This window comes from Amphiura filiformis, chromosome 12 (assembly GCF_039555335.1).
Source record: "Amphiura filiformis chromosome 12, Afil_fr2py, whole genome shotgun sequence".
NCBI classification, from domain to species: Eukaryota; Metazoa; Echinodermata; class Ophiuroidea; order Amphilepidida; family Amphiuridae; genus Amphiura; species Amphiura filiformis.
The window spans coordinates 61,488,582-61,505,662 of record NC_092639.1 but is presented as its reverse complement, the minus strand read 5'-3'; the positions used below and the strand labels follow the sequence as shown (position 1 = coordinate 61,505,662).

At 37.7% G+C, this 17,081-nt stretch overlaps 1 protein-coding gene across 1 annotated transcript in view; it reads right to left on the bottom strand.

Moving 5' to 3' along the window:
* LOC140166980 (uncharacterized) overlaps positions 1 to 17,081 on the bottom strand; it is a 185,802-nt gene that overhangs the window by 168,436 nt on the left and 285 nt on the right. Inside the window, exons 2-6 of the mRNA XM_072190462.1 lie at positions 16,057 to 16,305; positions 14,724 to 15,053; positions 13,557 to 13,832; positions 11,028 to 11,345; positions 1,208 to 1,480 (exon numbers count right to left, since the gene is read on the bottom strand). Of these exons, the coding sequence (XP_072046563.1) occupies positions 1,208 to 1,480; positions 11,028 to 11,345; positions 13,557 to 13,832; positions 14,724 to 15,053; positions 16,057 to 16,305 (1,446 nt within the window). The remainder of the gene's footprint in view (positions 1 to 1,207; positions 1,481 to 11,027; positions 11,346 to 13,556; positions 13,833 to 14,723; positions 15,054 to 16,056; positions 16,306 to 17,081) is intronic.

Here is a 17,081-nt window from a genome sequence, read left to right as displayed (position 1 = left end):
AAAGTCTATCCGTGGATGCAGCAAGCCGCAATTTTACAAGGTTATTTTCACGACTTGAATGCGGAGCACGGATGCGATATAGCCGGTAGAAATCGCGGTAGTGTTCCAGGCCTACGCGATGGCAGGGTAATGGCGGCTTCCAAACTTTATTACTTTTATAATGAGCTGTCATATCAAATTTGTTTTATCTCTGCTTCCCCCTTCAAGATCACCACTAAAGAAAGTCTAATCAGATCAAACTCAATATACATGTAAAGGTGGGTGTACACGAGGCAATTTCCATTGCAAGGCCCATTACTTAGTGGGTGAGATTATGTGCTCACTGACCATGAAGCTGTGCAATTGATCAAAATAGACGAAGCAATGTTCGGCCTTGCAATTACTTGAGCGTGGCCATAGGTTTGGGATATACACAAAACTTAATAAGTAGTGGTTAATGATTTTCGTAATAATATCAAAATGGCTCATGTGTTGTCCTGAGAGCAAAAGATTGCCATCCTCTCCTGTATATCTATATAATTTTCCATAATGAAAAGGCTAAGGAAAACTAAGATCAAAAGGGGGAAACACCACCACCAACAACAACATAGGCCTACAAGTGTATTATAATGTTGCATGTGCACACATTTATCATGTTGTGGATGGTGAATCAAGCTGGTCCCTACACATTCCCAAATGAATGCAGTGGCCAGCCGGTGTTCATTCAGCTGATTGGCTGAAGGAGATTAGATTGCATGCAACAACCTTGAAAGTAGAGCATGTCTCTACTTGTTTGCCTGTTGCTCGGGGGATTAATTTACCTGATGCTTGGGGGATTAATTCCTTGCAAATCCAAAATACACGGAGCAATCTTTTTGCAAGGTGTGTGCAACAGGCAATTGCTTGGAAAATTGCCTCGTGTAAGTCTTAAGAAGAGTAGAAGTGGTTTCAATTTCTAGTGTTTTAGGCACAGGTCAACAGCACAAAAGAGGAAATCAATCTGACTGATTTTGAAGTATTTAAAGCCATGAATTACAATCTGAATACGCTACATGGTATCACCCTCCCTAAACAATTGACTTTGCTCTTTTTATGCTGTAGTAGTATAAATTCTGGAAATTTAATTAAAAAAATATTTTTTACATATCCATATTTTTATTACAGCCCCTTATCCGCCAATATCCAGAAAAGTTACATCTCTATCATTGAACCACTTGCACAAACTCACCAATAACAATATCACATGTGCTAGTCAAGACTGTCCCAACTGCATCAATTGACAGACGGCACTCACTACCTGGCTCCAGATTGGTGAACTCAAATACCAGCAAATCTGTAAATCCAACAGTTTGGCTTTCTGTCACAGTAGATGTAGCAGGAGGTAGCGGGCAGATAAGCACCAGATGGTATCCAGACAGGGTTTGTGATGTCACTCCACCCCACTCCACATAGAGATCGGTGCTAGTAGTATCAGTGTAAAGTACAAGTTCACCAAGAGGTTCTGTAAAGAGATGACATAGGTATTGGAATGATCATTTGCAAGACATGCACAAAGAGACCTAAATGTTACAAAAAGGAAATGTTGTTCCTAAATTGATTCCAATGGAGAGATTGTTCTGGGCATAAAAAAAGTATTTCTGTGAGGCATGCATCAGGGGTGTGAGAGGCCACAGACCAAAAACGAGGAAAATTACTAAAAACACTGAAAAACAGCGTAAAATCAGGGTAAAAACGCCAAATATGGGCTGAAAACTCATAAATTTTGGCAACAAAAATGGAGGAAATCAGCTGAACCTCTCACACCCCTGATGCATACCCCCAACACACACACCCATACTTGTAAAAGAGGACTTAGACATTTCCAAGGACTTTCAACTTGAAGCTATTCCAACAATCTGAAACTCTGTGTTAAATCATGGACCCTCTTGAAGTGTTATGATCAAACCCAGACCTGACCCTACAACAGCAATTTATAACCTCATGAACATACATAATGCATCAGACCTAATAAACTAATTTATTTAACAAAATGCAAAAGCTCACTAATAAACAACCACATGTGAATGGTATGGTAATATGCACTAAAATGACTTTCACACGAGCGCATCCTACCAGAAAGAGCAATTTATGTGCACAGAACTACCATATTTGAACATCACCAGATTAAGCGCTTTGTAATTGGACACTCAGGGATCAGCTATTCAATTGTTTTATGGGAAAATGAAAGTTAAAATTACATTTTGTTTTAAAAAAAATATGATAATAGAACTAAAAACAAATTTAAAAGTGATGATATGAATGAGGTTAATGACTTTGAATCAGTTGTTTTCCCATGAAGGATATTATGAGGTCCTACCGACCTAGCACAATGTTCAGATTTTTCACAATTGATGCGCCCTCATCAACTTCTAAAACAAAACAAGGCCTTATTTATGCACTTTTATATTTTTTGCAATATACTGGTGGGGGAAAGAAACAAGGACATCCCTGGTTGCTGGGTGTCACTGTAATGTGAAGTACATTCTGGTCAATAATGTTCTTGGAAGCAGCCATTTACTAACCCCCCCCCTCCGAATTCATGTGGATAGAAGATAGAAAGAAAGCTTTTCTCGTATTTTTTTATCCCAGTTTGCTTCCAACCCCCCCCCAATTGTATGATGTGTGACTTGTCCCTCTTGGAAATACATCTGCATTTGTGTGAAACTGTTATACATATCCTTTGGATGCAACCTTTGATTTCCTGCTATTAATTTGGAGCTTATTATATTTGTTTTAACTTTCTTCAAGCTCAACAGGTGGCACATGGGCCAAATCTATCAACTACTGACATTTGGCCTTTGACCAACTCTAATATGTAAAGAAAAACTTACAAAACTGGAAATATACATTTGGCACTCAAGCAATATATGTCTGGAAGGTAAAGGAGTCGAACCTGTATTTTACAGGATGGAGTGGCTATCTTTCTTTTGTTAGCGATTAGGCCGGACTCCACCATGAAATGTTGCTGTGGTGGGGGGGGGTCGCCACACCTCCTCTACATCGAGTATGTTACCTTCCCAGCATTTAAGAATGCCGGTACCCATTTATACACCTGGGCATGTATGTACGTCATCCACCAGTGGAGCTCCTGCGCCCCTCCGCAGAACTTCCGGTAGTGGATGTTCTGCGCTCGGGGGCGCAGAGAATCCACTGTCGGAGTTACTGCGCTCGGAAGCAAAATAATAGATCTTCTTATAATAACGGTGGATCATTTCTGCGCTCGGGCGCAGAACATCCACTATCGGAGTTGATGCGCCCGGGCGCAGTCCCTTATATGTAACGGTGGATCATTGCTGCGCTCGGGCGCAGAACATCCACTGTCGGAGTTACTGCGCCGGAAGTAAAATAATAGATTTTCGTATTATAATAACGGTGGATCATTTTCTGCGCCGGGCGCAGAACATCCACTGTCGGAGTTGATGCGCCCGGGCGCAGTCCCTTATATGTAACGGTGGATCATTGCTGCGCTCGGGCGCAGAGAATCCACTGTCGGAGTTACTGCGCCCGGACGCAAAATAATAGATTTTCGTATGATAATAACGGTGGATCATTTCTGCGCTCGGGCGCAGAACATCCACTGTCGGAGTTGATGCGCTCGGAAGCAAAATAATACATTTTCTTATTAGGCCTATACAATATGCATGCGTATAATAACTAATATTTTCTTATTATATTAATAAAAAATAATATGCATGCGTATAATAACTAAACTCCGAGAAGTTTATTGCTATTAGTATAACCGAATTGACAGCAAATAATATATTTTCTTATTATAATAATGGTGGATCATTTCTGCGCTCGGGCGCAGAACATCCACTATCGGAGTTGATGCGCCCGGCGCAGTCCCTTATATGTAACGGTGGATCATTTCTGCGCTCGGGGCAGAACATCCACTGTCGGAGTAACTGCGCCGAAGTAAAATAATAGATTTTCTTATTAGGCCTATATTAATAAATATCCATGCGTATAATAACTAGTATTAGGCCTATTATAATAACTATATAACTCCAAATTGACAGCAAAATAATGCATTTTCTTATTGAAATTACGGCGGATCATTGCTGCGCTCGGGCGCAGAAAATCCACTGTCGGAGCTTCTGCGCTCGGAAGTCAAATAAATTATTTTCTTATTTTATTAATAAAATACAATATGCATGCGTATAATAACTAATATTTTCTTATTATATTAATAAAAAATAATCAAAATAATAGATTTTCTTATTATAATAACGGTGGATCATTGCTGCGCTCGGGCGCAGAACATCCACTGTCGGAGTTGATGCGCCCGGGCGCAGTCCCTTATATGTAACGGTGGATCATTGCTGCGCCGGGCGCAGAACATCCACTGTTGGAGTAACTGCGCTCGGAAGTAAAAAAAAAAGAGTCTAGAGTCTAATATAATATAATATGTTTTTTAGTTTTGCTTTGGTTTTTTTTTCTCATTTTACATTTATTTTCTGTTTTCTTTCATCTATATATACTAGTGGGATACCCGCGCTTCGCGCGGGTCCCCGCTAGATGAGTAAATGGGAGCGTTCACTATAACAGGAAAAATTACTGAACAGGTAGAATCATCGAACAGGTACATTTTATTTATATAAATCTGTCTCTTCTTACATTTCCTTTTTTTCCTTTCTTTTCAGTTTCTTCTACATGGGGCTATTTTGTTCCCATTAAAAAAAAATTTGCTGCTTAGCTTGTGATTTTCCGTTTCCATGTTATTTATTTATTTAAACCCCATTCCCATTATTTTCTAAATCTGTTCTTTCTTACATTTCCCTTTTAGCTTCTTTTTTATTTGCTGCTTCTGATTTCCCATTTCCATGTTTAAAAAAAAATTATGTTCTCATTATTTTAGCTTCTGTTTTTCTTACATTTCCTGATTAGTTTCTTTCCTTTGCGTATTATCATGTCCACTGGTCTCTGGCTCGCAAGTCGTGTGGCTCTGCGCCGTGAACGCTAGCAAGATTGGCGTAGTCGCGATTACGCGCGTGGCACCCGACAGCGCTGCCGGCCAGCTGCAGTGACGCCGTAGGCTGCCAACCGATTTTCATAACAAAAACCCGTTTTTACCCATATTTTTACTAATTTTGAGGCCAATTCTTGACCGTTTTCAACCAAATAAATTTTAAGCACGTTCCCGTATATTTCTCGATCTCCCGTATGAATTTGGCGACATTTGGATCGAAACTGACTGAGCTTTTCCGTTCACAAACCCACAACATTCCCTATTTATAGTAAGATTCTTTTGTCTTTTTTTTTCTTTCCTTTTTTTGCCGTTCACGTTTCCTTGTCTGTACTTTTCATGTAACCGCAAATGCTATTTCAGATAATTCCTATTCAAATATAATTCTGATTGACACATGACCATTTGCAATTCGGCCTTTGTTAGTCAACAGATAAGTAGGTGTAATCCATTGGATTCCCAAACAAGCGGAGGGGTCCAAAAATTAGCATAAGCGAAGATCAATGTCAATTTTAAATCCACGGCAGAGGATAATTATGCGCCGTCATTTTGTGGTTAGAGATTAAAGGAACCGATAAACGTGGTTTCATGTCGCCGCATCTAGGCTACACCAAGGCCTACGATATATAGGCGAATCAAGGAAATCACAAACGCTATTTTCTTATCATGTTAATAAAATATAATATGCATGCGTATAATAACTTAACTCCGAGAAGTTTATTGCTATTAGTATATTTATTTTATTTATTCATTGGAACATACACTTTTGTATCAGTGGCACACGCCTAACCAGCGGTGCGTTCAAAAACAACAAATATACATTATTATATAAACAAAATTATAACACAATGAATATAGTCCTACATACAAAATTATGGCCTTAGTACAAAAATTAAGGGGGTACTACACCCCTCGATAAATTTGTGTCTATTTTTGCATTTTTCTCAAAAACTAATAACACACTGGTAACAAAATTAATGTATATTACAGGGGCAAGGAATCCAATTACTACACCGCTTGTCTTAATTGAGTCATTGAAATTTCAGTGTAATAATTGGATTCCTTGCCCCAATAATATACATAACTTTTTTTTACCAGTGTGTTATTATTTTTTGAGAAAAATGCAAAAATAGTCAAAAATTTACCACAGGGGTGTAGTACCCCCTTAAAGGAAAAGAAATTGCCTGTCTGAACCCAAGTTGACTTGAAATGGGTCCTTAGCAGGAAGAAACTGGTGGATCATTGCTGCGCTCCGGCGCAGAAAATCCACTGTCGGAGCTTCTGCGCCGGAAGTCAAATAAATTATTTTCTTATTTTATTAATAAAATATAATTATGCATGCGTATAATAACTGACAGCAAAATAATAGATTTTCTTATTATAATAACGGTGGATCATTGCTGCGCTCGGGCGCAGAACATCCACTGTTTGGTTTTTTTTGGAGTAACTGCGCTCGAAAAAAAAAAAAAAAAAAAGTCTAGAGTCTAATATAATATAATATGTTTTTTTGTTTTGTTTTGGGTTTTTTTCTCATTTTACATTTATTTTCTGTTTTCTTTCATCTTCATTCTTTTCTTCTTTTGTCTTTTTTTTTTTTTTTTTTTTTCTTTCCTTTCCGTTCACGTTTCCTTGTCGGTACTTTTCATGTAACCGCAAATGCTTTCTCAGATAATTCCTATTCAAATATAATTCTGATTGACATATGACCACTTGCAATTCGGCCTTTGTTAGTCAACAGATGTAATCCATTGGATTCCCAAACAAGCGGAGTATAGTACAAAAATTAGCATAAGCGAAGATCAATGTCAATTTTAAATCCTCGGCAGAGGATAATTATGCGCCGTCATTTTGTGGTTAGAGATTAAAGGAACCGATAAACGTGGTTTCATGTCGCGGTATCTAGGCTACACCAAGGCCTACGATATATAGGCGAATAAGGAAATCATAAACGCTATTTTCTTATTATGTTAATAAAATATAATATGCATGCGTATAATAACTAAACTCCGAGAAGTGTATTGCTATTAGTATAACCGAATTGACAGCAAAATAATAGATTTTCTTTTTATAATAACGGTGGATCATTGCTGCGCTCGGGGGCAGAACAGCCACTGTCGGAGTTGATGCGCTCGGAAGCAAAATAATAGATTTTCTTATTATCATAACGGTGGATCATTCATGCGCTCGGGCGCAGAACATCCACTGTCGGAGTTGCCATGCGCCCGGGCGCAGTCCCTTATATGTAACGGTGGATCATTGCTGCGCTCGGGCGCAGAACATCCACTGTTGGAGTAACTGCGCTCGGAAGTAAAAAAAAAAGAGTCTATAGTCTAATATAATATAATATAATATGTTTTTTTTTCTCATTTTACATTTATTTTCTGTCTTTCATCTTCATTCTTTTTTTCTTTTGTCTTTTTTTTCTTTCCCTTTTTTTCCCGTTCACGTTTCCTTGTCGGTACTTTTCATGTAACCGTAATTGCTATCTCAGATAATTCCTATTCAAATATAATTCTGATTGACACATGACCACTTGCAATTCGCCTTTGTTAGTCAACAGATAAGTAGGTGTAATCCATTGGATTCCCAAACAAGCGGAGGGGTCCAAAATGAGCAATAACCGAAGATCAATGTCAAATTTAAATCCACGGCACACAAAACATTCAGAACAATACAGAACAATATCAATGAGGATAATTATGCTACCGTCATTTTGTGGTTATAGATTAAAGGAACCGATAAACGTGGTTTCATGTCGCCGGTATCTAGGCTACACCAAGGCCTACGATATATACACGAATAAGGAAATCACAAACGCAAACTCGGAATCAACTTAAATTTTGGGAATAACCTACTTTCGTGGATATCTATTGAAAAATTTCATAAAAGAGGATGCTAGGATCACGAAATCCTCCTTTAATTGTTTTTGTGACATAATTGTGCATTCTACATTTAATTGTGTTTTATTCCTTTTTTTGTATATAATTATGTATGTTGTTGTTTTGAACGCATCGCTCGTTAAATAAATAAATAATAAAATAAATAAATACATTTTTGATTAATTAATTAATATTAATTAATTAATTAATTAATTAATTAATTAATGTTTACATGACGTTTGTCCGCTTGTTTCTTTTGCCATTTAGTTTAAATAACATGGATACGGCCAGAATAAGACTTCCGTATTGCAATAAACTTAGAACCTGGTGATATGCAATTCAAACAATTTATCGGCGTTATTAGCGTTTACTAATATATTAATATTTGTTCCTATAAAAAAAAATGATACAAATGAAATGTTATACACGGTATTACTATCAATTTTCATATAAGTAATTTAAAGGAATGTGGCCCGATATATTTGGAAAATGTTTATGGTGATATATGTGGAAATACATTGATTTTGAACGCATAATTTCAATAAAGAGTAAAATAGGATCTCTCGTTTGATCATGTTGATATCAAAGGCCGAATTGCAAGTGGTCATGTGTCAATCAGAATTATATTTGAATAGGAATTATTTGCGGTTACATGAGAAGAACCGACAAGGAAAGCGTGAACGAAAAAAAAAAAAGATGAAGAAAAAGAATGAAGAAGAAAGACAACAGTAAAGAAATGAAACTTGTAAGACCTATTAAAAAAATAGACCTAATAGTAATAAACTTCTCCGTAGCGCTAATATAATAAGTTTTATTATAATCTGAGCTTGGGAGCGCATTATATAGACCTAAAATAATAGTAAATATCAATAAACTTCTCGGAGTTATAGTTATTATTATACGCATGCATAGGCCTAAAAGTAATAAACTTCTCCGTAGAGCTATTACAATAAAAAATATATTATTAATATAATAAGAAAATAATTTATTTAGCTTCCGAGCGCATCAACTCCGACAGTGGATTCTTTGCGCTCGAACGCAGCAATGATCCACCGTTATTTTAATAAGAAAATCCATTATTTTGCTTCCGGCGCAGACCTAATATATAGTAAATATCAATAAACTTCTCGGAGTTATAGTTATTATTATACGCATGCATAGGCCTAATAGAAATAAACTTCTCCGTAGAGCTATTACAAATGATAAAAAATATATTATTAATATAATAAGAAAATAATTTATTGTGCTTCCGAGCGCATCAACTCCGACAGTGGATTCTCTGCGCTCGAACGCAGAAATGATCCACCGTTATTTTAATAAGAAAATCCATTATTTTGCTTCCGGCGCAGTTACTCCAACAGTGGATGTTCTGCGCCCGAGCGCAGCAATGATCCACCGTTACATATAAGGGACTGCGCCGGGCGCATCAACTCCGACAGTGGATGTTCTGCCCGAGCGCAGCAATGATCCACCGTTATTATAATAAGAAAATCTATTATTTTGATTATTTTTATTAATATAATAAGAAAATATTAGTTATTATACGCATGCATATTGTATTTTATTAATAAAATAAGAAAATAATTTATTTGACTTCCGGCGCAGAAGCTCCGACAGTGGATTTTCTGCGCCCGAGCGCAGCAATATTATGATCCGCCGTAATTTCAATAAGAAAATGCATTATTTTGCTGTCAATTTGGAGTTATAGTTATTATACACATGCCTATTATAAAAGGCCTAATACTAGTTATTATACGCATGCATATTTATTAATATAGGCCTGATAAGAAAATGTATTATTTTGCTTCCGCTCAGCATCAACTCCGATTAGTGGATTCTCTGCGCCGAGCGCAGCAATGATCCACCGTTATTATAATAAGAAAATCTATTATTTTGCTGTCAATTCGGTTATACTAATAGCAATAAACTTCTCGGAGTTTAGTTATTATACGCATGCATAATTATATTTTATTAATAAAATAAGAAAATAATTTATTTGACTTCCGGCGCAGAAGCTCCGACAGTGGATTTTCATGCCCGAGCGCAGCAATGATCCGCCGTAATTTCAATAAGAAAATGTATTATTTTGCTTTCAATTTGGAGTTATAATAGGCCTAATACTAGTTATTACACGCATGTATATTTATTAATATAGGCCTAATAAGAAAATGTATTATTTTGCTTCCGAGCGCATCAACTCCGACAGTGGATGTTCTGCGCCCCCCCCGAGCGCAGAAATGATCCACCAGTATTATAATAAGAAAATGTATTATATTGCTTCCGGCGCAGTTACTCCAACAGTGGATGTTCTGCGCCCGAGCGCAGCAATGATCCACCGTTACATATAAGGGACTGCGCCCGGGCACATGAACTCCGACAGTGGATGTTCTGCGCCCGAGGGCAGAAATGATCCACCGTTATTATAATACGAAAATCTATTATTTTACTTCCGAGCGCAGCAACTCCGACAGTGGATTCTCTGCGCCCGAGCGCAGCAATGATCCACCGTTACATATAAGGGACTGCGCCCGGGCGCATGAACTCCGACAGTGGATGTTCTGCGCCCGAGCGCAGAAATGATCCACCGTTATTATAATACGAAAATCTATTATTTTACTACCGAGCGCAGTAACTCCGACAGTGGATGTTCTGCGCCCGAGCGCAGCAATGATCCACCGTTACATATAAGGGACTGCGCCGGGCGCATCAACTCCGATAGTGGATGTTCTGCGCCCCCGAGCGCAGAACATCCACTACCGGAAGTTCTGCGGAGGGGCGCAGGAGCTCCACTGGTGGATGACGTACATAACTCACCTGGGTGGAGAAGAGTAATCGAAATAAAGTGCCTTACTCAAGGGCACAACACGATGGTGTCACCGGGCTAGAACCTGCAACCTTCCGATTATAAGTCGGAGCCCCCATGCTCCCCTGAAGGGTATTAAAATGTTAAACCCTCAATAGTCATCAGGCTATTCCAGTTGAAATCCTATGGAAGACATGACCTTAATCTCCCACACAGGAGGTGTAGATTTCAAATGTAGTCACCCATTCAGATAACCCAATTTGAAATTCACACGCCCTGTGTTCTGAGATTAAGGTCATGTCTTTCATACGGGGACGTCGGGGGTGTATAGATTTCAAATGGGATAACCCATTCAACTTACGTGTTCTAGAAGTTACATGTATCGTCTCACTCTGTACCACCTGGCCATTATTAAGGTGTTTAGTTGTGTACATCGAAATTGTGTACAGAGTGTCAGGCTGTAGTCCTGTTAACGTATACGATGTGGCGTCATTTGGCAGCATCACTGGTGCTTGGGTAGATGGTTGCCATGACACAACATAAAAGTCAAAGTCAATTTGTTCCGGGGGTGTCCAGCTGATGGTAATGGTGATATCAGGGTTAGCGGTGGATGCTCGTTTGCGTCGTTTCTTAGCGGTACTAAACACTGAAACATGCAGTGTAAATGGTACACTTGGTTCTGAAAAGTAAGTGGTAATTTTTGTTGTTGGTTAGAACTGACTACAAAATGATTATGATTGCAGGGAAACGGCCATATATTGAAGGAATCTGGCGTAGATAAGGTAGTCAGTGGGTTATCACCAAAGATGTTTTACTTTAGTAAAACCTAGATACGCTGATGCCTATACTGATGCACGGCAGTGAACGTAACCATTCCGGCTGAAATCCAGAAATGACGTCATTTGTTCTGGTGCTGCCACTTCCGGTAACGCTGGAGAAGAACATGCCTTTTGTAAACAAAATGGCCGACTCGTCCGGCCCCTTTCCAGCGAAAATACAGCTTATTTAGCCAATGGGAACATGGGTCATCGCCAGAAATATTTTCCTATGCATATTGGACTAACACCTCAGCTATATGGTATTTCACGATATAACAGTAATTAAAAGAAAACTGCAAACGTTAGTTCGTCGGATGTTTGACTGAAGTGACCAGCTCTAATGACGTCACTATGTAAACAACATAGAGGTATAAATAATTAATTAGGTAATACCAAATATGGAGGTATCCAAAAGTATGCTAATTAGAACAGGTTAGAAGGCACGACAAATCAGAATACGATTCTGGTATCCAGTTCTATGCAAATGAGTTGAAGGAGGTTACGTGAACATGTAAACTTATGCGACTCTTGTGTATACCGACCTCTGTGGTTATCACACATTGGCATTGTTTGTTGTACACTTCATAATATTATTTGGGTCACCTCAATTGATGTCAATGCTTTTTTGTGGTTGTGCTACAACCCTGCCAACAAACCGCCCTTGTATGGGTGCGTGTAACACTCTACGCGATTAACTTTATGCTAGCAATTCGATATTGTGACCAGCAAAATATTCACCTATATCACTTCCGAACTTGACACTAAGAACAGTGTGCTACAAACCTTGCACCCGTATGTGTAACCCTCTGTATTCTTGAAGAGGTCATTAGGTTTGTAGGGCAAATTAAATATACATAATTTTCATCTTTACTTTATCTTTTCATCTGCGGATATTTGCAGCTACGTGTAGGTGAATTAAGCTTAATATTTATCAACACTGCCATTTTCTTCCTTTTTGCCAATTCTTTTCATATGAAAAACACCCAATGATAATATCCTTCACCTATAGGATGTTCTCAAAAATATATGTATTTTTACTGCTTTGTGTGGACCCCGGGCATGGTCTCCTGATAACGCCTTTAAGGAATCTTTGAATTCTGGCTTGTTTCCCCTGCTAATGAAGGCACAGTCTTGGCCAAACACATGGCCAAAACACAAAAGGTTTGAATTTAGGTGGTTGCAAAATGGTTTAGTCATGGATCACAGCGTCATCATCCTATATCTTCGTGTCAAAAATTGCTGTGATAGTACGGGGAGTCCACTCTTTCTTCAAAAGCTAGACATGGCGATTTTGTTCGAGATAGGCCGAGCGACTCAGGTTAAGCATATCAATTACACGATATGAGATACCGCAGCGTTTCCATTCATACACGTTTATGCAATATGTGCTTCCTCTGTACCCCATTATGGTGTTGCTATTACAAGAAAATTTGATTTGTTACTGTCAGGTAAAACGCAGGATTTGTTTCCAATACACTAACTGGAAATGCAATACACTAATAAGCGGGGATAGCTGTTTGGTGTAGACATATTTTACTGCATTTTCAGCGTAAAGATTTTAAATTGTGTGTAAAAATTGTGATATATTAAACTGTTTGAGAATATTATTTATGAAAAGAACGTAATGAAAGCCCATTCAGCTAAGACCACGCTGTGCTCTGGCTATAGAATATTAAATCACAATACAATACAGCACAGTGAATAGCTATAAAACTTTCTTTATCTGCGTCAATAATAGAATATTGATTTAAATGGAATTGAATACATGAGTTTGTACAATCGTCACTGAGCGATCGGTTTCTAGCCAATCAGATAGGACTCCTTTTCTTGCGTTCAGAAAGGCGAGGTCTCTTATTAGTGAAATAACAATCGCTCACCAACGGAGTGTTAGGACATGATTCATTTCAGGGAAAAAGTATTTATTTAGACACTGTCGACACTGTGTGGATTGGATCCCAAAATCTGTAAATTACCTGCTATTGAAAAATCTAGTCCATTGCCATGCTATGGTTGAGCTTTAAACAATTGATCTTGTGTTTGTTTCCTACTATATTTCAAAATCCCACACTTACTTGTTGCCACAGTTATTGGTGTATAAGTAACACCAGATGCTGAGGACGGCTGAACTGTAACCTCATAAAGTGAGGCAGAATCCAGGTTGCCAACACAGTATTGGTTGAAGTGTGCTCCCATGATGGTCTGGACATTTTGGTCAGTGATCGCTTCTTTGATCTCAATCGCGTAAGTAGGTACTGAATTGTCATTAGTTGTAGCCACAGACCAGCTGAAGCAGATGATGACATCGGAGTATTCATCCAAGACCAGATAGGGTGCAGTTGGTGCTGGATCTGTGAGTGACAATATAAATTCAGTAAATTAGCCAGTTGAGTGCTAAATATAGTAAGGTACTTTGACAAGACTTTTTTGTAAAAAAAAAAAGAGAGAAAATAAACTTGTTGTCCACACTCCCCCTGTCACGCTGTGTAGCATCGTATGATGCCATGTCATCACTCATGAAATAAACAAAGATAAATTATTCAAATTAAATTACTCAGGGCACATCACACAATAAAAAATAATTGGTATAGGCCAATACATTGGCAGGTAATGCCCAGAGAAGATTTATAAGCAGTCCCATGATGCTACTGAAACATCCGGTACTTGAGAACCAGTCTAGTAATCACAGCAATTCTTCACTGTTGATTCCCGTTCCAAAGACGCAATTTTCAAACACTCAAAATATGTCCAAAACTTAGGTCGATAGGCATTTTAAGATGATCCCTGAAAAGAACATCAGTACCCTGTTCAAATGAGCTCTTTTTTGTTACTATCAACCCACATTTGAATGAGGAATAAAAGTCTGAAAGGACAAGAAAACGGAATACTAAAAGTAAAAATTCCAATTTAATGGACACAGCTGCCAGCGCATGTACGCGATTTCATATGTCGCGTATTTCAAAGTACAATGCGAACGCACGACCATGGATACAATAATGAAAATACTAACCAATCATGAGTGAGTTGGCAAGGTTTGATTCACTTCCATGTTACTCACATGCGGGCGTTCATCACACAGTGTACGCAAAGAATCACCATGCTGTTGTTCATTCAATTGAAATTTCTAGTAAACTGGTTCTCAAGTACCCGGATGTTTCACTAGCTAGTATCATGGGATCGCCTATAAATCTTCTCTAGGTAATGCCCATGTAAATGGGATGAAGTGGGATTTGTTTTTATACCTGTGGTTGCAGTAACAGTGCTTCCTCCACCAACTTCTGGTGCACTAAATGCATTGTGCAAACCGTGGCCAATGTAAGTAAATACAGACACTTCGTATGCAGTGTTTGGTTCCAGATTACAGATTTTGTACTCCCTCATCATCGTATACCGCCCTACTGTGTCCCAACATGTTGGGCAAGGGTTGGCATCGATGGTCCGTTTCCACTCAATGTGATATCCATGGTAGTTGCCCCCAACAGGAGAATCCCACTCTACTGTCACACAATCATCACTGCATTTTTCTGGTTCTGTAGTGCACAGCTCATTGATGTTACCAGGTTGTACAGGTACTAATAATAAACATCAGAGAAATAATTCAAAGTGAATGTAATACCAGTAGATGGGTGGTCATTGAATGGAAAAAGTCTAGAAACATTTCCTTCAGCAATTTTGTTTACAAGCTGGCAACTCCTTAATTCCTTTATTTCATTCAAATTGAGTGCAGTACAAAGAGCTCAAATAAGATTTTTAGCTACTTTGGGGTCACTTTTGTTGAGAAATCATGCTTTGTACACATATTTAACAATATAAGCAGTTGAGTCTTCTACAAAATTATGAAATAGTTATGTAAAGCATGAATTGAACTTCACATGCATGAAAATTTTGAGAATTTTGTGAGTGAAAATTTTCATGCTCCCAAATTTTCACTTTTCCTATAGATCGTTCAAAAAATGTTGCGAAAATTACAAGCAGCAAAAATAATAATAATAATGGTTCTTTTTAAATTGCAAAATTTTAAAGTACTAGTATTTGGATAAAGAGAGAGTGACAAAAAAAATACCGTACTGACTCATCCCTTTTTTAGGTGAAAAATGTTCAAAATTTGGGGTGGGACAATACTAAAAAAAATTACTATACTATACCGTTTTAAAAATATGGGTCAAAAATTTGGGATATTTTAAGGTATATTTTTAAAACGAAGAAAAAATTTGAGAAAACACTTTCTAGATCTGTGTCTTCAGAACACAAATATGCAATTTTCCTCAATTTTGATATTAAGTTGTTATGGTGAACCGAAAAAAATTTGCATGGAAAACAAAAACAAAATGGCACTTTTCTCAGAAACTGATAATTTTTTGCAGAAATCTTCAATGCTTGGATTCCTTGTATCATTTCCTTTCTGAAAATGTATACTTTTATGTACTTATCATTATTTTTAAAGATACAATACAAAACAATGTTTAAAATTTCCCACTTTGCAAATAACATGAAGCAAACTATACAACACACTCTATCACCCTACCAAGTTAGAAGTTCATTGGTAATTACATGTAATGCAGGAATACTACTTACAAGTATATGCACAAATTCTTCCAATTTGATTGGTGTCTCCAGATACAGTGGTTGTAACATGTATGCAGAAGAAACGTCCTTGAGGAAGACCTGTCACTGTATGTTGTGTTTGCGTGGTAGATTCTGGACTCTGTGATGTTCCCAGTTCAGGGGAATAATATACTAGATAGCTGACTGCAAAAGACCTTGGATGCCACAACACCTGAATTGAATTGCTGGTAACCTGTCCAAGTGGCAAACCTGATACAGCTACAAATACAACAATAAAATTAATCAAGAAGAAATGAAACATTGATGAGAATATATATAATGTGAGGAAGAAATCTAATACTGCAATTATTTAATTATTTATGTTACCAACTTTTTTTATTGTAATATCTTGTTATGAATAACATTTTTATATCAACTTTCAAATTCCAGAATGTTTTTAGGTGCGAACAGCACCTCATGCATTAACCCTGTCTTTAGTTTGTTTGTTCGTTTCTAACAAGCGTTGCTTCATACTTTCATGCTGAGCAGTCGCTGAGCGGTGTGGCGCATGCCAATTGTATACAAACGGATACAATCAATGCTTGTCGTTGGCTGATACATGCCACAGTAGCGGCAATAATACTCTGAACTGCAAATGTTAAAAAAACATGTAGGCATCGCGTCAGTGCATAGACGCGACGCAACATGACACGCTTTGTCTGTCGGGAGTCGGTATAAAGGTTATGAAGGATTAGTTCGACAAAGATCAATTGAGAATTCGCGAAATGCAGTTTACTTTGCCATCTTTAAATAAATTTGTCTTTATTACACAATGATCATGACAATAAAAAAAAAATGTCAAACTTGAATATAATAAACCAAGTATTTCTCTTGTATCAATGAGTTAGAAAAAGTATAGTTTGACCTATCTGCGACATAATTATAGCAATCAGTTTTAAGCAAATAGGTCAAAAGTTAGGTCTTTTTTTTTTTTGGTCACACCAGGGTCAATAATGAAAAACACTCTGATTTCAATGAAATTTGTTTAAAATCGC